At 43.5% G+C, this 18,749-nt stretch overlaps 1 protein-coding gene across 7 annotated transcripts in view; it reads left to right on the top strand.

Annotated features, from left to right (window-relative positions):
• LOC119435714 (bifunctional methylenetetrahydrofolate dehydrogenase/cyclohydrolase, mitochondrial-like) overlaps positions 1–6,643 on the top strand; it is a 71,158-nt gene extending 64,515 nt beyond the window's left edge. For all 7 annotated transcript variants that reach the window (XM_049657621.1, XM_049657612.1, XM_049657602.1 and 4 more), the window contains one exon: positions 6,518–6,643. In XM_049657621.1, the coding sequence (XP_049513578.1) occupies positions 6,518–6,633 (116 nt within the window). In that variant the 3' untranslated portion in view covers positions 6,634–6,643. The remainder of the gene's footprint in view (positions 1–6,517) is intronic.
• The last annotated feature ends 12,106 nt before the right edge of the window (positions 6,644–18,749 follow it).

Below are 18,749 nucleotides of genomic sequence, written 5' to 3'. Positions count from 1 at the left end.
CTTCAACTTGATCTGTATCAATGGCGGTACACTGATCCATGTACCTCGGTGGTTCGTGGCAGTGGTTCCAGTCGGTAGCCACCAGCAAAGTCCCGTGACGGTAGCTCCCGGCTGTTGCCTCCCGGGTTTCGGCACCAAATGATAGAGTACGTGGCACACGGAACAGCCGACAAAAACTCGAGACTCAGAGAGGCGTTTATTAGCGTCCGCCTCAGCCCAGAACGTCCAAGAACGCTGCTAGTTCCTTCGAACGCGCTCACGCGCTCCCTGGTCCGATCCTTGTCCTCTTCTTTCTTGTAGGAAGAACGCGGCAAATTCAACAGCGCGATGCAGTGATGATGAGTTAAATGCCTGCATTTGACCATGTATGCGCATGAAACTGATCGTGTTGGGAAGACGTTGTGACGTGCGCACAGGTGCATGAATTGGCAGACGGTGAAATTTATTTATATATTGATATGTTGTTTGCAAAGTGCCTGAAAATAGTGCATTTGGTGCTTTTAGACATGCGGCATTACTCATTGTATAGCTTAGCTCATCTTCTTTCAGGTTTAATCTCATTTGCCGTGTGCTATTTTGAGGGGCCGTTGAAAAACCTAAATATTCAACCAGAAGTACTGACTCCAATCAATGAAAATGTGCCTCCTCTAATGTGTCATACTTCTCAGTGCAAGGGCTGTCAGTTGTGCACTTAAGCCCTCTATATAAAAGATGACAGCAGCTACAAGGAGTGTGCCTGTGTGTGAGGACTTCTAACATTTTTTTCCATAACTGTGCTTGAACATATCCTTTTCTTTAATTTCATATTTATCAATAAGATGGAACGGATGCACCAGCCGTACTTCGTCTTACTTTTCCACTATGTTTTGTTATTTCTTTCACTTTTTTTCAAGCCACAACAAAAAAAGTTTCAGTTTCACCCGAAAAGCAAAGCATTGATTGCGATACAAACTATTTGACAACACAAAGCAAGGCTCATAGTTTTATTGGTCGTATAAATTGCAAGGAACTTTCACTTACTAATTATACCAAGCATGGTGTCATGCGTGAGACATGAGCAGATCTTACTCAATGACCGCAAACACTGGCTATTACAACACTGGCAAGATGAAGAGCAGAAGTGCAGCGAGCAAATTGCCCTTTGGGCTGCCTCCTGCTTCAACGCGAAAACACAGCGCATATGAAGCCATCAGCCCTCAGCAAGCATAGCCTTTGTACCGACAGCAGATTACCTCCAAGGGTGCGTGCGTTCGTGCTTAGCCGCACCATTTGTAGCTGCCCCTGTACTAGAGGAAACGCGCCAGCCTGCCGCCTCCCTCCTCCTTCTAGCACACGCTCACCTCCCCGCTCCTCCCCTTGTGCAGACAAGGAGATGGTGCACATCCACCCCGCCCCTCCCCCTGCGCACCCAAGACGCTGCTGCACAAAGCCGCCATCCTTCTCGGCTCTCCCTCGCACCTACAGCGCACGGTGCGCGGCCACAATATTATCGCACTTGGACATTATATGAAACATCACACCGACACCGACTGTGGAAATTCGTCCATATAATTGCCATCACAATAATAAATGAAGTCTTTTTTGAGATGAATTTCTTTCTGACGTTGGAGCAAGGAGACAGGAAAACTGCCAGCCAATTTTCCCCCATATGTCTTGATTGGAATTACTTGAATATGTATATTTGTTACAGCTGTGTCTTTTCTGACTTTGGTAATGTTAGGCATCTGAATTTGCCATGTCCATTCCTAGTAATAATAGATTTCTTAGCCTCACTAGCACATCACAGTGCTATGCGTACAATAAAGTTTATTCATCATCATAATATATGAGAAATGCATGCCGTTTGAGGCTTTCTAAAATCATCTGTTTTCTGAGAACTCTTGTGGTACTGGGCAGCACTGAGATTATGCTGGTACCAAGGGGGCTCAGAAACTGAACAAAAAACATGCAAAGCATGCACATGGTACTTTTATAGTCTACTAGCATAGCGTCAAATAACAGCACATAAAAAACAAGGGATGAACGTAGAAGAGAGATACACAGCGCTGCATTCTACGTTCTATGTTCGTCTCTTGTTTTTTACTCGCTGTTATTTGACGATCATGAATAACCAAGTAGCCTGAATATCAGCTCAAGTACTAGCATACACAAACTGCTTCTGATCATTTTGCAGGCAGCCATGAATAGGTAGAAGCTGGCGACGAGAATATTTGTGCATTGCTTAATGAAAATGGCTTAGGTGGATATTGGGACATATAAGACCCACTTTTTTCCGCTATTCAAAACATTTCTCAGCTTTCAGATTTGACTTTTTTTAAATATCTGATCAATAACACACTTGTAATGCAGTCTGTTTTCTTGTGTCCATCAAATGGTTAATCACAAAAAGTTTGAATTATTAACAACTGAGTAAACTAGGGTGCAAAACAGGATTATGGCTTTTTATATTGACAGCTCGTCTGAAAAAGTAATTGACTATTTCCAAATACACGTACGAGGTCTGTTAGAAAAGTATCCGTCCTCATTTTTTTTTTTTTCGAACACCTGATGGATATGAAACAAGTGCGCTTGCATCAGCCGACCTTGAACCTTCGTACGCATGTGCAAATTTTTTCCCACCTGCCGATAGCGTCAGTCGCTGGGACGCAGCGTTTGAGTGAGGTAGTGTGTAGTGCTCTCGTCGGTTTTTTTATTTGCAAGGAAAATGGCGAAGCGACTGGAGCAGCGCTACTGCATCAAATTTTGACAGAAACTAAGCAACAGCCAAGTGGAAACCATTCGGATGATTCAGACGGCTTTCGGTGATGATGCTCTGAGCAGCACACAGATTAAGGAGTGGTACAACCGGTTTAAAGACGGCCGCACATCGGTGGAGAGTGAGCCACGCTTCGGTCGGCCATCAACATGCTGAAATGACCAGGTCATTGCCGAAGTGAACGCTGTAGTGATGCGGGACCGTCGTGTGACTATCCGAGAAATTGCGGAATAGGGGAACATCACCACTTTTTCTGCACATTCCATTATGACCAAAGATTTGGTCATGAAGAGAGTTGCGGCGAAATTCGTGCCGAAGCTGCTCACGGTGGAGCAAAAGCAACTTCGTGTATCACAGGACATGCTGGATTCCACAAACAGTGACCCCGACTTCATGAACACCATAATCACTGGTGACGAGTCTTGGGTGTACGGGTATGACCTGGAAACCACATCCCAGTCGTCACAGTGGAAGCATTCCACATCACCAAGACCAAAGAAGGCCCACCAAGTTCGCAGCAACGTCAAAGTGATGCTGACTGCTTTCTTTGACTCCCGCGGTGTGGTACACCATGAGTACGCACCACAGGGTCAAACAATCACCAAAGAGTACTAGAGGGATGTCCTCCATCAACTACGTGATGCTGTGTGGTGCAAGAGACCGGAGTTGTAGTCAACAGGAAATTGGCGAATCCATCACAACAATGCTCTTGCACATTCCTCGCACTTGATTCAGACTTTTTTGGCGAAAAACCAGACTCCTGTATTTCAGCAGGCTCCTTACTCTCCTGATATGGCTCCATGCGACTTCTGGCTGTTTCCCAAAATCAAGAGGCCATTGAAAGGAGCGCGATTTCAGACAAGAGAGGACATTATGGCTGCAACGACAGCTGAGCTAAACTTCATTCTGAAAGAGGCCTTCTCGGAATGCTTCCAACAATGGCAGCACCGCTGGGAGAAGTGTGTGGAGTCCCAAGGAGACTGCTTTGAGGGTGATTAGGTTTCCAACGCTCCAGTTATGCCGGTTTTTTTTCTTCGACCAAAGGTCGGATACTTTTCTAACAGACCTCGTATACAACTGTTGTGCATGCACCATAAAAACCTGGAAGGGTGCATTGGGAGTACTGACTGATTCTTTTGAAAGCAGCTGCCCTGCTGAGGTTGGCCTCATACAATTTGTTCATCACATATTCATTGTGATTGTGCAATATTTGTGGTAATTTCAGCAAATTGTGCCATGTTCGGCTGTAAAAATTGCAACTCTTGTTGGTAGATGGGTCATTCTATGCGAAACATCCCAGACCATAAAATTGACCATCGGTGATTCTCTTGGAAAGAATTAGGCAATTTGGTGGTTGTGTGAATGAGGTTTCACCAAGTTATTTTTGTCAGAAAAATATTTTTGGCGACGTAGGTGCTCTTTGAAGTTTCTGCGAAGTAGCAAAAGTTGGTTGGAGGTAAATATTTTCAATCAAGTGTGGAACTAGGTACAATGACAAATGTTATTTTAGAATATTCTACTGGTGTGGTTATTTTATGTGACATCATTGGTGAACACAATTATGAATTTACTGGGTTTAATTGGCTCAGTAAAAAAGCAAAAAAATGGGTGTTTTCAGAAATTTTTTGCACAATAGTTGTTACCGTTTCCGCCACAATATTTTTTACTGTTTTTCTGCACGGCTGTAAGTTATGCTAAAAATAATGTTCGGCTATGCAATGAAGTGTTTTTCCAGAAAATTGCTTCCGAATTTGGCGAGTCACTTTTTGACTCTATTCACACGTAAATTAAGCATTAAGGCCCTCCATATATTTATACGTGAAATAGCTCATTATACACACCAATCTTTATCTTGTGATCTAGAAATTTTAATTCGAATAAATTTTGTTTTAAGCGAGACAAAAAATGTTTGATGTCCACAACTAATCTTACTGGCAGGCACTCCCAAACTGTATCTTTACTGCAGAAGACGTATGCACCGCTGGCTATTTTTCTGGCACACATATGCATTGTGGCTATTTGCCAAGCGAACGCATGCTGTGTCACTTGATGTCAGTATATATACATTGTAAACGGCGTATGTTCATCAGTTCACACCTTCTAATTTGGGGGGCTCGGGGCAGTCAAGTAGGTCAACACAGCATAGATATGAGCTTTTTACAGTGACAGATAGTGGCTCATAGTCTCATTCTGTCCTATGCATAGGCAGAATAATCAAATTATCATTTCTTCTCTGCTGCTTCACACCACAATGAAAACGGCGCTTGTTCAGGGCCACAGAGACTCACAGCAGACTATAGCCTGCAAACTGGAAATTTCTCGACTTTTGCCTCCTATGCCACAGTTGGCGTGGAGTGCCGATGATTCAGGTTCTTGCATAACTCGTGATTTGCTGATCCATAGTACTCACAAAACAGAACTGCTCTAAACTCCAAGATAGCAAACTTTTCTGTGTTGTGTAGTTTTGTCAACTTTCTGTGATGCATCCTACAGTTCAATGACACCACCAATAATGGCTACTATGTGTGCGTGGCCTGCACTGAATCACATTGAAATTTTTATTCAGACGTGTTGCATATTTTTTAATGATGGTGATATATGAGGTTTTCTGGCACAAGGGTTGCCAAGTAGTTGCCAAGGGTTGCCAAGTTGCTAAGTTCTTATACAAGAGCTGTGAAATACATTGTAAGGTGTTGGATAGTACCTACTGCCTTCTGTGGCCCCTCCAAGGCATTTTCCCCTGTGAAAGAGGGACATGCAGAATAACACCTAACAATGTGTTAATGTCCTGCATCTGGTTTGCTGTGCTTAGTTGAAAGTAGGTGTACGCATAAATATACCTGTTAGAAACAGCTCTTTCAGGGATTTCTCTACAGTCCTTACAATTTTCTAGGACAATGTGGTCATTAAGACACCGATTTGATAGTTTGTCAGTTATTTTTTAATTTATCAGTTAGTTATGCACATTGAAAGAAAATGCTATTGAAAGAGCACTTATAGATAATAAATCAGTTCAAACTGGTAAAATGTACTTTCTAAGCTGTATTTGCACTTATTCTCCAGAAAAAGGCTTAATCAATGTAACGTTATAAATTTCACATTATCTTCGCAGATGCAGGTTGTTGTTGTGCAGGGAAAGTTTCCTCAAGAGTCCAAATTAATTCAAAGCCTACCTAAAGGAGTACCAACGTGTCATTTTTTAACTCGTCTTTGTTGCACTTAATGAAGGTTCAAACCCTCTAAACCCTGGAAAAAATATTTGCAAATGTGATAGCGCCCTAAATAGTTTATTATAAGGCTTGTTTCTGGTCAGTAAAACTTGAACACATTGATTTTTTTGCATTTTTTTGCTGATTGTGAAGAAAAGACATGCTAATTTCACACCGAACCGACCACAGTAGACAGCATAACTTGTCATATCCACTGCAACCAATTCTGGCCGCATGTCGCTGTGGTCAGAGAGGAATGTACCATTCTAGAGCAAATTAAAGTACTAAATACTCTGATTCAATACTCTGATTCCAATACTCCACTAACGTAGCATTTGAGGCATTGCCAAGACATGCTATGCTAACAGTCAATAAATCTGCATGCTCAATCCATATTGCAAGGCTCCTTTAAAGGGAGTGCAAAATTTATGTACTTGTCACTACAAGAAAATGCACTCTTCACTCACTTTTTTATTACAACGTAGCTTTAAGAAATGACCTTACCTCCCCCATCACACATTACATCTTTCTTTTTTGTTTTGCTACATTGCAGGTGTGTCAAGAAAAGCCAGCTTCATTACCCCAGTTCCTGGAGGTGTTGGCCCAGTGACTGTTGCGATGTTGATGAGAAATACCTTCCTTGCTTACTCCAGAGCAATAAATTATTAGTTGACCTTAAGAGTCTGCTGTCATTCTTGAGCTGAATTAGACCAATTTGGTTTCTGTAAAACATTATGTTAGACCTATATTTAGCCTGTAGGCTTGCGCAGTGTACAAGATATTGTAGATCAAAAGAGGACAAGGTCTGGTAATGACAAAAAAACATACTTATACCACGTAATTTCAAACTCTCAAACAAATTAAGGCAGGAAATCTGACGGTGTGCCAGTACAGCCTTGGTATACCCTCTGGTGGTGCAGCAAAGTACACCACATAGTTGGTGCTGTTTGCTGCTGTGTGCAGCTTTTGTCGACTGAAAATTTTGACTGCATCAGAAAATGGCTGACAAGAATAGATCGCTAACCACATGCTGGCTGCAGAGTCGCCATGTTTCTGAAGTGCTATGCTAAAAAGAGCAGCACATCATATGCCAAACCTTGTAATAGTGTGAATATAATATCAAAATTGAGTATAAAGAACATCAGAGGAAAATAGGTTGTCATTCAGTCCATCAGCTTACTTGCACTAACTGTACTTTGTGAAATGTAAGCACCACCACAATTTAAGTGTCTGCCACACTTTCTGGATGTAATACCGTGAAAGTGAAATGGATATAGATGTAAGCAACCTTCTCTCTTTTTTTTTTTTTTTTGTAGAAAATTGTCATTTTAACTGTTGGTGTTGTTATGCCTTAAGAACTCTTGTGTTATGAACAGGGTCATAAGAACAGAAGCACAATTTGTTATGGAATACTGCAAGCAGCACGGGTAACAGCTGGAGCAACAGCTTCGAAGCCTCCATGTCAAATTACAGCTCTTGTGAGTGACTATAAAGAAATATGATGATAGTACTGTACCAAGTGGCAATTTATCTAGTTAGCCAATAATTTTTACAAATATAACTGTTAACGTTACTTCAGCTGATTTTTTCATATTGCTTATAGCAGGTATCATCGTTGCATTTATCATTATGTTTTCTTTGTTTTCTTGGACAAAGAAACCACCAGAAAAAAATACTTATATTTGTCCTCACTCGGGACTTGATCCCAAGTACTACTCATCAAGCGAGCCATTGTATTGTCTTCCGAGATGTCATTGTCATGCAATCATTGTTGAAATCATACCACCAGCACTCATCATACTCGTCTTTGTCATTGGGCCAGCTACATTGTTTTCAGTGTCATTTCAGGCGTTCCTTAGAGTGGCCTCTTTTTTTAAAAGTTTTTTACGAGCTCTTTTCTCACATTCTAACTAACCTTGAACTGCTTGAGTCCTTAGCAAAATCCTATTACCTGCTTGAACTTTGTAAATATTGTTCATATGCTTTGAATTCAAGCACCCTCCTCAACTTCATCATTAGGGCCACATGAAAGAGGGGTGTTGAAGTTATTGTAGGCAACTATGGCACAGTCTTTTCAAGTTTCGAATCTGTTTTCAAGTGATAGAAGCTGTTGCTCGGTCTTGTAGTACAGTTCTCTCCAGAACTCCTGGGGCTCCAAGCTTAAGAGAGTGAAATAAACTGGCCACCAAGTTTAAGAGCCTTGGAACACCAAAAGTGTAATTCCAAGACCAATGTGGTACTCAGCAAAAGCTCCAATTACGTGTGCAATGGCTTTCAGACTTCTAGAAAAAGCTATAGACATGGTATATTTCTAATGTGGCGGTTGTGTGGCCCAGCTGGTCAAGGTACACTAGCCTTGTATGACAGCATTCAAGTTACCATTACTACATCTCTCAGAGAACCTCTTTGCTACCCAAGCTCAAATTGGGGAGTATTCCGTGGCGTAGTCATATGATGCCTCTTGTGACACATGCTATGTTTCCTCAAATGCCCCACCCCCTACAACCACCAGACCATTAAGCATCACTGAATAACAGCTGGTCACCTGCTTGTTTGTCTCTCAGTCCCGGAATATAGTGTACAGCCTGCTTTGCCTGGCTGTATCGACTGATTGCCATCTACACTCGCGTATGCAACACCGCAATGTGACCAACTGGTGAAGGGGCATGACTGATGGACCCATAAACAACTACCGGAATCTCTAGGGAAGGATGGTGTGTCCCATTTTTTTACATGTTACTTTGTGTGGCTTTGAAAAATTGTACCTACTAGATTTCCGTCTACCTCTCGCACATTATTTTTCAATTTGTTGGTAGTTCTTATTTATCCACAGCTTATCACTTGTTTCCTTCCACAGTTGTACAGAAAATGATGCTGCTTGACCTTAGCCTGAGGTGCACCTGTGGCTTATGTGGGTGGGTTGCATGCAGCAGTGTAGTATGCATGGGTAATCTTGTGAGTGCAGTTTATGGTGGCCACTATGTTACTGCATGGGCTTGTCTGTACCATACTCAGCTTCTGTACCCTTGGCATGGCCAGATGTTGCTCCGTAAAATTGCTGACAATGAAACTCCATGGTACTGGTTTGTGAGACAAGCTCAAGTTAATATTATGGCTAACTTCACTTTGCGAACACCACAAACAAGGCCATGCACATTGCCCCATTCTCAACAATTCTGCCTCAATCTCAGTTTGTAAATGTACTACATAAGTGTGACCCTATCTTTTTGAGTCCTCGCCCTTTCTTGCTATATCTGCTTGCACTTGGTGTTAGCATTTACACGTTTTCTCAGTCCTTGTTGCAATACATGGTGATTGTTCATTGAAGCATTAAAGTTTTGCTTATCAGATAACCATTTGTTTAAATCGTGCCACAAGTGTCATATGCCATTAGTTATTCAGCTCGCAAGTGATCCACCCAAAGGATTGATATGCTCTGGGAGTTGTTGCTTGCACCACCTGCTCCCCAAGACAAGCATTAAGAACTATGAGCAGCAGCTTATGATAGGGCCCTCTTTGAATGGAAGCTTCTGGTGTATGAGTGAAAGACACATCTGTAATTGGTTGGCAGGTTATCTCATCACTGGGCGGGCAAGTGAAACACTAAAGGGGATGCCTTTATTTTTGTCCATTTTGTTTTGAATTGGTAAGTTGAATATTCAACTTTTGTTGGCATGCATCAATTTTTTTTTTTTGCAATTATTTTTATCTTGAGCTTTCGACTATACAAAGAACTGTTTGGAGCACCAAGTGGCAGTCGAAATTATATCAAGATGTTAAATCTGTGTTTTCCTAATATGCGCAGGATTCAGCTCAGTGTTTTTTTTTTTTTTTTTTTTTTTTTTTTTTTCTTCCTCGGAGCTACCATTGAACAGGTGCTCTTCAAAGTCGCCCTGAAGTAAAGCCATACCTGGGGCAACAGTATATAAGGAGGCCTAAATTGTCTTTGAGTGGGAGCGCAGACCTTTCGTAATATACTATTTATCATTACTGCCAGTTTCGTACCTAGAGATGATTTTTCTTTTTTGTAGCAGACAACCCATACAATTGTGTCAACCCATTTTAAGCATTTTAGTAAAACTCTTGGAACACAACCTTTCCCAATATCATGGTACAGCTTGGTAGTATTAAGAATGCTGTCCTGGCCTGATCGATCCTAATCTTTATCATTGCCAACTTGTCATAGTTTTCAATACTTCGGAGTTGACAAGGATATCAGGGTGACAGCAGCAGATTCTGAAAGCAACTGAACAACTACATCTGTGACTGAGATCCTGATTTGGAGATTGACTAATATCCGTGAGAGAGAAAGATTTGGCGTGTTAAACCAGTGCCCTCTAGGTGATATTGGCTAAAACGGGAGCTAACCATCGTATGCTGTCCAGTGTCCACGAGGCGGGAGTGGAAATATTTTAAATACTGAGCATCAACCTCCAGGACGTTTGATGTGATTGGCTGTAAGATGTCACAAAGCGTTAGCGCAGTGACAAGGTGACAACTTAGCTATAGGCGACTGCTGCTTTATGCCTTTCTCTCGCGCTCGCAGTCGAAAAAAAAAAAAAAAAGTGGGGGGGGGGGGGGGGGTGAGGGGAGCGTTGACAGCTTTGTCCTCTTGCCAAATATTTGCCTTCTGTATTTGTCTTTTTCCCAAATAAGCCTAGAGCCATTACTTAAATATATTATCTCTCTCCCGCTTGCTGATGGTGAGGAGCGGCAGGTAAGGGAGAAGAGTGTTGCGATGACTCGATGCGTTCGTTTGTTTGCTTTCTCGGCTCCAATAGAAGCGACCGTTGGCTTTGTAGCGCTCTTTTCAATGTGATTGCGTGAGTGGCCGTCACTAGTACCGTATGTTCACGTATTATTGCTCAATAAAAGGTAAAATGAGCACCACATTTGTCCATCGGCCATGTAGTGTAGAATGCGCGGGTTCTCTAAAAATAGTTGAAGCCGAATATAAATGGGCTCGGAAAGTAGAGCACATTGAGTTTCTTACAAGAATTTCTTGTAGGAAACTATATGGTAGGCCACCACGAGAGTACTCGTTAGGTAGATCTCCTGGGAACGCCTGAGTGCTGTTGCTTACTTCTGCCGCGGAATAGCTCGGCGTACCGCCTCGGGCGAGGCAGTTTACGCGGTTGCTAAATGACGAGTGCAGAGGTCTTGGAAATGTCAGTCTGCCTGCGGTGATAGAAATGAAGGAGTAAAAAACACGAGGTAGACTGCAACATTAGAGGGTACTTGTGACGGCGCCTCAGAAAATGCCCAAGTATATATATGCACGAATCTACAACGCGTTACACATTCCTACGAAAGCTGGCTTCTCCACAATTAGAGACTCGATGCGGAGAAGCCCGCTTTTGGAAGACCCTTCGTTTCACAGTTGACAGCCGGCCGGTGTATTGGAGGTGCTTATGTGCGCATGCAAGCACGAACGCTGCCGTGGTAACAGTAAACGCACAGTGCAGCGCGCCCCACCATGGTGAGCGCTGATCATGTCGGTGGCGGTGTAGTAGCGTGACAGAGGCGTAACCGCTGCTGCAGTGGTGAAGAAAACACACAAGAGGCACGGCTATCGCTCCCAACACATTGCGTACAGACTGAGGCCATGTGCACCCTAATTTTCACGACTACGCGGAAAAATCTGATGACGCTTACTGAAAACGACATGCGCAATGTAATGACCGCACTCACTACGAGACCGAATGTGTGTGGTATTAATAGCAGAGCCTTTGGTAAACAAAAAATTGCGATAAATCAAATAGAATTATGCTGTTAATACGTGTTCAAATTGAATGTTACTGAACTCTGACAGAAAAATGTTTTATAACAGCGCTTAGCCTATACCTGACGTCCTCGATGTATATTGCGGCTGTTCTGCACCAGTTGGGCTCGTTCCTGACTCACGACAAATAGTGAGTGGGGGCGTGGGACTAAACACCTAGGAGAACATCGCCCAATAATAAGAGTTAGAAACACTAGGCTGACAAGTTTCTCAACTATTACTTGATTCCGAGTAAATGCCGTTTTCGTCAGACACAGGTTGGCAACGGGCGTCCGAAAATGTGCCCGTTGCAAAGCAGCCGCAAATACATCATAAAGTGTGCGTCCGATAGATTTCTCGTCACATCACTATTGATAGCTTTCACGTGACGTCACGCACCCACCTTATCACTGTGTCGGTGCACCAACATGGCGACTACGAGCACTTCAGTCCAATCCATCTTATTGAAAGCTTTCACGTGACATTACGGACCCAGCTTATCATCGTGTCGGTGCACCAACATGGCGGCTACAATGACGTCAGTGCAAGCCATCTTCACTAAATTATTCCTACGATGGCATAGGTTAGGCTGCAAGAATTTAACGCTTCTGCTCTTCCTTGTAGTCCTTTGGTCCGCTGTCGTTCGCTCGTTTGAGATAATTGCCCTTTCAGAGCGTCTAGCTGGAACGAGCGCACGAAAAGCAATTGATCCTTGGCACAGTGTCGGCGGTTTCATGAAACTGACACGTGAAGCTGAGTCTTAAATAGTACACTGCGCGCAGTAATGCACCAGTACCTCCGTCTCACTTGAGGGGGCAGCCCGCTGAGTGGCGGCGGTGCTGCGCATGCGGTCGCCACTTCTTTAGTTGAACGTACAAGCTTAGGACAACGTTTTTAGATTAATAAGATTACAACGTTTTTAGATCTAAAAAACTTGGCTTAGGAGTCAGTATGTTTTCAATCTGTGTGTGTGTGTGTGCGTGTGCGTGCGTGCGTGCGTGCGTGCGTGCGTGCGTGCGTGCGTGCGTGTGTGTGTGTGTGTGTGTGTGTGTGTGTGTGTGTGTGTGTGTGTGTGTGTGTGTGTGTGTGTGTGTGTGTGTGTGTGTGTGTGTGTGTGTGTGTGTGAGCTTAGTTTTGTTCTTTGTACCTTAAATACACCCGAGGTGTACTAAGGTCCCTTCAAAGTGTTCGTTCATTATTTTTTTTTTCATTTTCCCCTGATCACTTATTCAATGTAACTGTTTCCGGTTATGAGGAATAGTAATTATATATTGTTATAAACATTGTTTACATCGTGCCGGGCATTGTTTAATTTATGTCATTTTAATGCATAATATTTTAGCTGCTAACTGTGGGCTCAGAGTTTGCAGTGTCTTGCAGCACAATTTCTAAAACGCTTACAAATGTGGCACGTCAAACTATAACCACCATATTGTGTATTTATTTTTACAGAAATAAATGCCGAATTACAGGCAGAAATAGTAGCGTTGCCCTTTTAATTTATTTTACATTCACTATACAAAATATGCGTTAAGAAATAGTAGGGAGTGGTAAGAGAAAGAGAAGAGGAGAGTAGGGGGGGGGGGGTGACACGCTGAGCAATCCACTGAGCCGAGTGATGCCACTGAGCCTGCGCACTTCGCACGGAGCAGGCGGGCTGCTGTGGGCGTTTTAGCGTTTTTGTGGCAGTGTCTTGTCGGCAACATCAGGGTAGGGCTGTAAAGGGGCACATCTTTGAGGTCTTATACCTGTTACTGAACAGGCTGCATGCGTACGTTAAGGTCGACAGCGAAACTTTTCGTTTACAGCGGCGAGTGGCATTTAGGAATGTGTCGTTATATTTAATGTCATCTCATACTTCTACGCAACTGCTGTCGCTAAACAAGACCGCGTAAACGTCATTGGAGCATAGGTAAATTAATTTAGGTAGATCCGCCCACGCATTTGTCTTCCATACCGGGAACCCTGCCGCGGTGGCTCGGTGGCTATGGCGTTTTTTCAGTTGAGTACGGTGTCGCGGGTTCGATTTCCGGCCGTAGTTTCCGCACTTCGATGGAAGCAGCATGCGACACCGCTCGTGCATGAACCCGTAGCCCTCCACTACGGCGTGTCTAATTGCTCCGGTGCTGTTTCTTTTTTATTTTTATTTTTTCGGGGGGGGGGGGGGGGGCGCTCGAACGAATTAATTATAAAAACCAGCAAAGTTAGAATATCACGTTTAGCCTCGATACACCTTCTCCCGCCGCTGAGCATTCGAGCTTAAGCCTTCAAAAGCAGTAATGTACACAGGCGTGCCTACTCATACGCGCTTTCCCTTCGAAACCTTTACAACACAAGCAATACAGAAGTCTCTGAAGAAAGCAGTATTTTACGCGGACGCTAAAAAACACCATATGGTTATATAGTATTTATCCTGAAATATTAAGTCGTTATTCTCAATATTCTTTCTGATGTAAGTTAAAAGTAATTCTTGTTCTCAATTAATGCTAAATATTTTATCCATACATACTGTGCAATGTATCGTCTTACTTGATCCTTCCCTCCTATAGTGTTCTTGAGCTTTGTATTATTGTACTTTTTTCATTTGACTTTCTTTTTCTCTTTTTGTACTGTTACATATTGATATCAATTCGCGTAGGTGTCACTTTTGTTTCTATGTAGTACGCGTACTACACCATATTTAATGGTTGCTACTTCACGGCTAATTATTATGGCGATATTTAGCCGAACACATTTTAAAAAGAACATAATATTCCCATTTCAGCGCTGTCTTCCACATAAAATAGCAGTTTTTAAAAAAATATAGATTTGCGGTAGTTCTTTGTCTCTGCTTTCATAATTACAGCGCATATTCATATATGTCTATTTCGTTCCACTATAGCTTCGGCTGCATCACAATTGCTTATTTTGTATGATGCAATGTGTGACAAGAGATAAAAAACTCCTTCTGCACTATCGTGCGCACTGCTTAAATGAAACATTTCGAGTGAGACTTGTCAATCTGAACCTGAATATGAAAAGCCGCTTTTAGGACACACTAAGCAGTTGAGCCAAACATTTAGACCATCGATTTTGAATTCTGCACCTTGTCATGTCTTCTCCACGTAGCAACTTCTTCCCATAAATGCTGGTGAAAGAGAAAGAGGGAGGGAAGAGAGCATCACTTTCCGCTGCCTGAGACGTGCTCGTTTTAACAGCGGAGCTGTTTAAGCCGGCCGTAAGTCCGTGATGCGTCGGAAAAAATGTGGGCCGATCCTGGTGGTAGTGCAGAAATGGTCCAAGCGCAATGGCCCATACGCCTGTGAACTAGCGAAGCTGAGTCTAGATAAGCATGGTTGGGACTCCATAAGCTTAGTCAGTCATCGATAGTCAATCAATAGCTAATCGATAATCAATCAATAATCAATAAATTCCGAAAATGCTGGGGATGATTTGGTAGTGCTTAGCCTAGCCCAAATACGTGGCCAGTACCTTGCGATAGCCAATCGATAGCCAATCAATAGCTAATCGATAATCGATCAACAATCAATAAATTCCGGAAATGTTGGGGATGACTTGGTAGTGCTTAGCCTAGCCCAAATACGTGGCGAATACCTTGCGATAGTCAATCGATAGCCAATCAGTAGCTAATCTATAATCGATCAAAAATAAATAAATTCCGGAAGATGCTGGGGATGACTTGGTAGTACTTAGCCTAGCCCAAAACCCAAGGACTAGCTAGGTGCCCATCAGCTCCGCTGTCTCTTTAGCTTTGCGCCTCCAGTGCAAGCTACGCAATATTTTTTTTCGACATTCTCGGGACTTTCGTACACAGGTTTATTTATCTCTGAACTGTTATTATAAATGCAGTTTGCGATATTCGTGGACAATTTGTAAACTTGCATACATGATTCCAGCTACGTTTTCTTTTCATCGCCTCGTGCGCTACCGATGGCGGCTCTGCGACAGTGTTGCCAGGTTTGGCTATATATAGCCAAATTGGGCTATGGGAAAAATGTTTTGGCGTCGACTTGGACGAGTTGGCTATGTGGCTATATTTGGTTTACTGAAAATCTGCGACTTGGCTGTGTTTGGGCTATGAGTGGCGCCCTAATCCACGCTCCAGAGGTGGCTCTGATCGGGTAGAAGCAAATCTCAAAGGCTGCGATATAGCTGGCTGAGCCGGCCGCGTAGCTGTGCGTGTGTGAGTGCGCGAAATAACCCCGCCTTTCCTTCCCTCTCTGCGCCGTTGTCTGAGCCGGTGGCTGGGATCTTTGGTGCACTTAAACTTACACCCTGCTTGACGTTATGCACCCGTCCCGGGGCATCGGAATGAACCTGGGAGTAGTGGGTTTTTCACAGTACGCTATACTAACATGGCTATGCTCAGGAAGGGAGAGCAGTAACATAGGGTCGGGGCCGTCGGGCGATCGTGTCGCCTACATGGAGGAAGGGAAGCACGGGTGGATGACACGCTCCGGTGTACTCATGGCGATGTCTTCTGGATGAAGTATCGCGCCAGGCACAGCTTTCGACCTACTCCACGTTTCTAACGCGAAGCTTTACTGCCATTTTCCTTTTCCTGCTAGATGAATTTTTCTTCGTGCTTAGATTCGCGATTCATTTCGATCGGTTGGACGTAAGATCGTATCCTCCTCAGGGAGGAGAATCCAAACATGGGGAAGTGGGCCAACTATGCGAGAACGTATAAAAAAGAATGGGAGCAAGACCCCGAGCCAAAGGTGGGTTCTGGTGCTTTTACTTCTAGATGGTTTGCCCGTAACTTCGTGGATGCAGATACTCATTCTGCCAATATCGAAACATGTTGGCCACGATGACATCAGTGCACCACGTCACATGAACTTCACCCACCATGTTAGCTTAGCTTGTGAGGTATCGTGCTGCTGGCTCGATGATGCGGGTTTGATTACCGGCCACGGCGGCCGCATTTCTATCAAGGCGAAATGCAGGAACACCCGTGTACTTAGGTGTATGTTAAAGAACCCGAGATGGCCAAAATTAATCCGGAGTCCCCTACTGCGTCATGCCTCCCAATCATATCGTGGTTTTGGCACGTAAAACCCTAGCAATTATTAGAGTTTTAGAATAGGGGCCTCAAACGTATTGGGGCCCCAAAGAAATGGCGTCGAAGCCACTGCGCATGCGCAAGACGGTAACTTTGGGTTTTGCGTCGGGCACGTTATTTCATCGATTTAACGGGAGCCCCAATAGCTACCCCAAAAGCTTTCGTCAACAAACATGGCGGCGCCCATCGAAGCGACGGCTCTAACCTAGCACAAAACTGGGCTCGATTCGTGTTAACGCGTGAAGTTTGTAAGCTAGAAGTGATTGCGGTTATCGCTTTCTCTCAACTAGCATGTGTAATGAAGATTGATTCATTATACGCCGCTGATTCCGAATTCCATTGTCGATTTCATGGCTCGTAGGCCTATCACGGATTGACTTGGCTGGGTGAAGGTGCTCAAAGTTGGGTACTCAATACTAAGCGCAACGAGCTGCATGCTGCTAATAGAATAAATTCTAAATTGTAATTAAAGGCGAAAACACGAAAGTGTAAATTACTTATCTTATCATAAAATTGTATATTTTATTTTAATATTTCTAACAGCTTTTCTTTGACGCCGCAGTGACGCTGCAAACGCAACACGCTATCCGCAAACGCAAAACGCATATTCCAAAACTCTTCATTCCTGCATGCCCCAACGCTAACACCCGCAAAGCTCTTTGTGGCCCCAAACTTTAGGGGCCCCTACTTTAAAGCTTTATTAGCCATCAACATGTTTTCTTTCTTTTTTTTAAGAGTAACCGGTTTTCACAGCATTACCACTGTTATAAATTTGTTGTTTACCATTGCTCTTTGTGCGCCGTCGCCGCTTTTACCATTTCGAGCAAGTTCGGGACGTGCTCGTCGCCGAAAACGACAGCGCGCTTCTTACACTAGTGTGCCGGTTTGAGCAGTAATCTTTTAAAGCTCTGCTTACACCGACGCAGACAGTATTGAGTGGCATCTGTTACCTGTCCCTTTTCTTAACGCATGTTCTTGGCGCGTGCTAGAGACCTAAGATGGCGGCCAGGTTGATGTAAATTGACACTATATAGGTAGTCTGTGTCCCAGCTAATCCGGGCCAAGCTAATGAAAAAAAAAAAAAAAACAACAACAACGAGAAAACAAGATAGGACGATGAGACAATTAACGCGAGATATTATAGCGCGAAAGACTTGTTTTAGCTCATCAAAAAAGAAGCCGTGAGCACGTCGCCGTCGCAGATCGCTGGACAGCTGAACTTCTACGCCGTAGGCAGAGATAACGTGAGAGATCGATGACGCTAAACATTACTTTGTGTTCACGACAGCTAAAAAGCACAGTTCGTAGTTAATATTACTGTAAATAACTAAAAATAATCACTTAGTGCTACCTGTCATAAAATAAAAGCACTGATTCGCCCTCTGCAGCGATTCGTTGGAACTTGAGAGCTTCCGGGGCCAACCAAAAAGTGTTATGTGCAAGCATGATGTCGCTGTTGTTGATGTAAAGGGCCGACCGTCACGGCGGCACGGACATTTTGTTACGACGGGTTGCGCAAAAAAGTACTTCCGTAGTCGAGTGTGAAAATGTATACACAAATAACATTGCAAAAAAAAAAGGCTATATTTGGCTACGAAATATTTTGCACTTTTTTTCTGTTTGGCTACATTTGGGCTACAACTTCTCTAGCTTTTGGCTACGCCGCCTCGTCGAACCTGGCAACACTGCTCTGCGAATGGCGCTCCCGTGACGTCAGAAAGAGGACTCGCCTTTGTTACAGTGGCTATAGTGCCTAGAATATACTAAGTATATTCTAGGCACTATACAGTGGCTGTACCTTTGTCGTCTGCTACGCTTCGGCTGGAATAGTTTCATTTTCATGCGTTTGCTCGCGCTCTGACTGCGTGCTCGCGTTGCACGGCGTTCTCCAATTACCATCCGTATTTTTCCTAGTGTTGGTTTTATTATTGCCTGCATTATGAGGACAACAAACCTTGT

Source organism: Dermacentor silvarum, chromosome 1 (assembly GCF_013339745.2).
Source record: "Dermacentor silvarum isolate Dsil-2018 chromosome 1, BIME_Dsil_1.4, whole genome shotgun sequence".
NCBI classification, from domain to species: domain Eukaryota; kingdom Metazoa; phylum Arthropoda; class Arachnida; order Ixodida; family Ixodidae; genus Dermacentor; species Dermacentor silvarum.
Note: the sequence above shows the minus strand (reverse complement) of the source record. Positions and strands in the feature narration are given on the sequence as shown.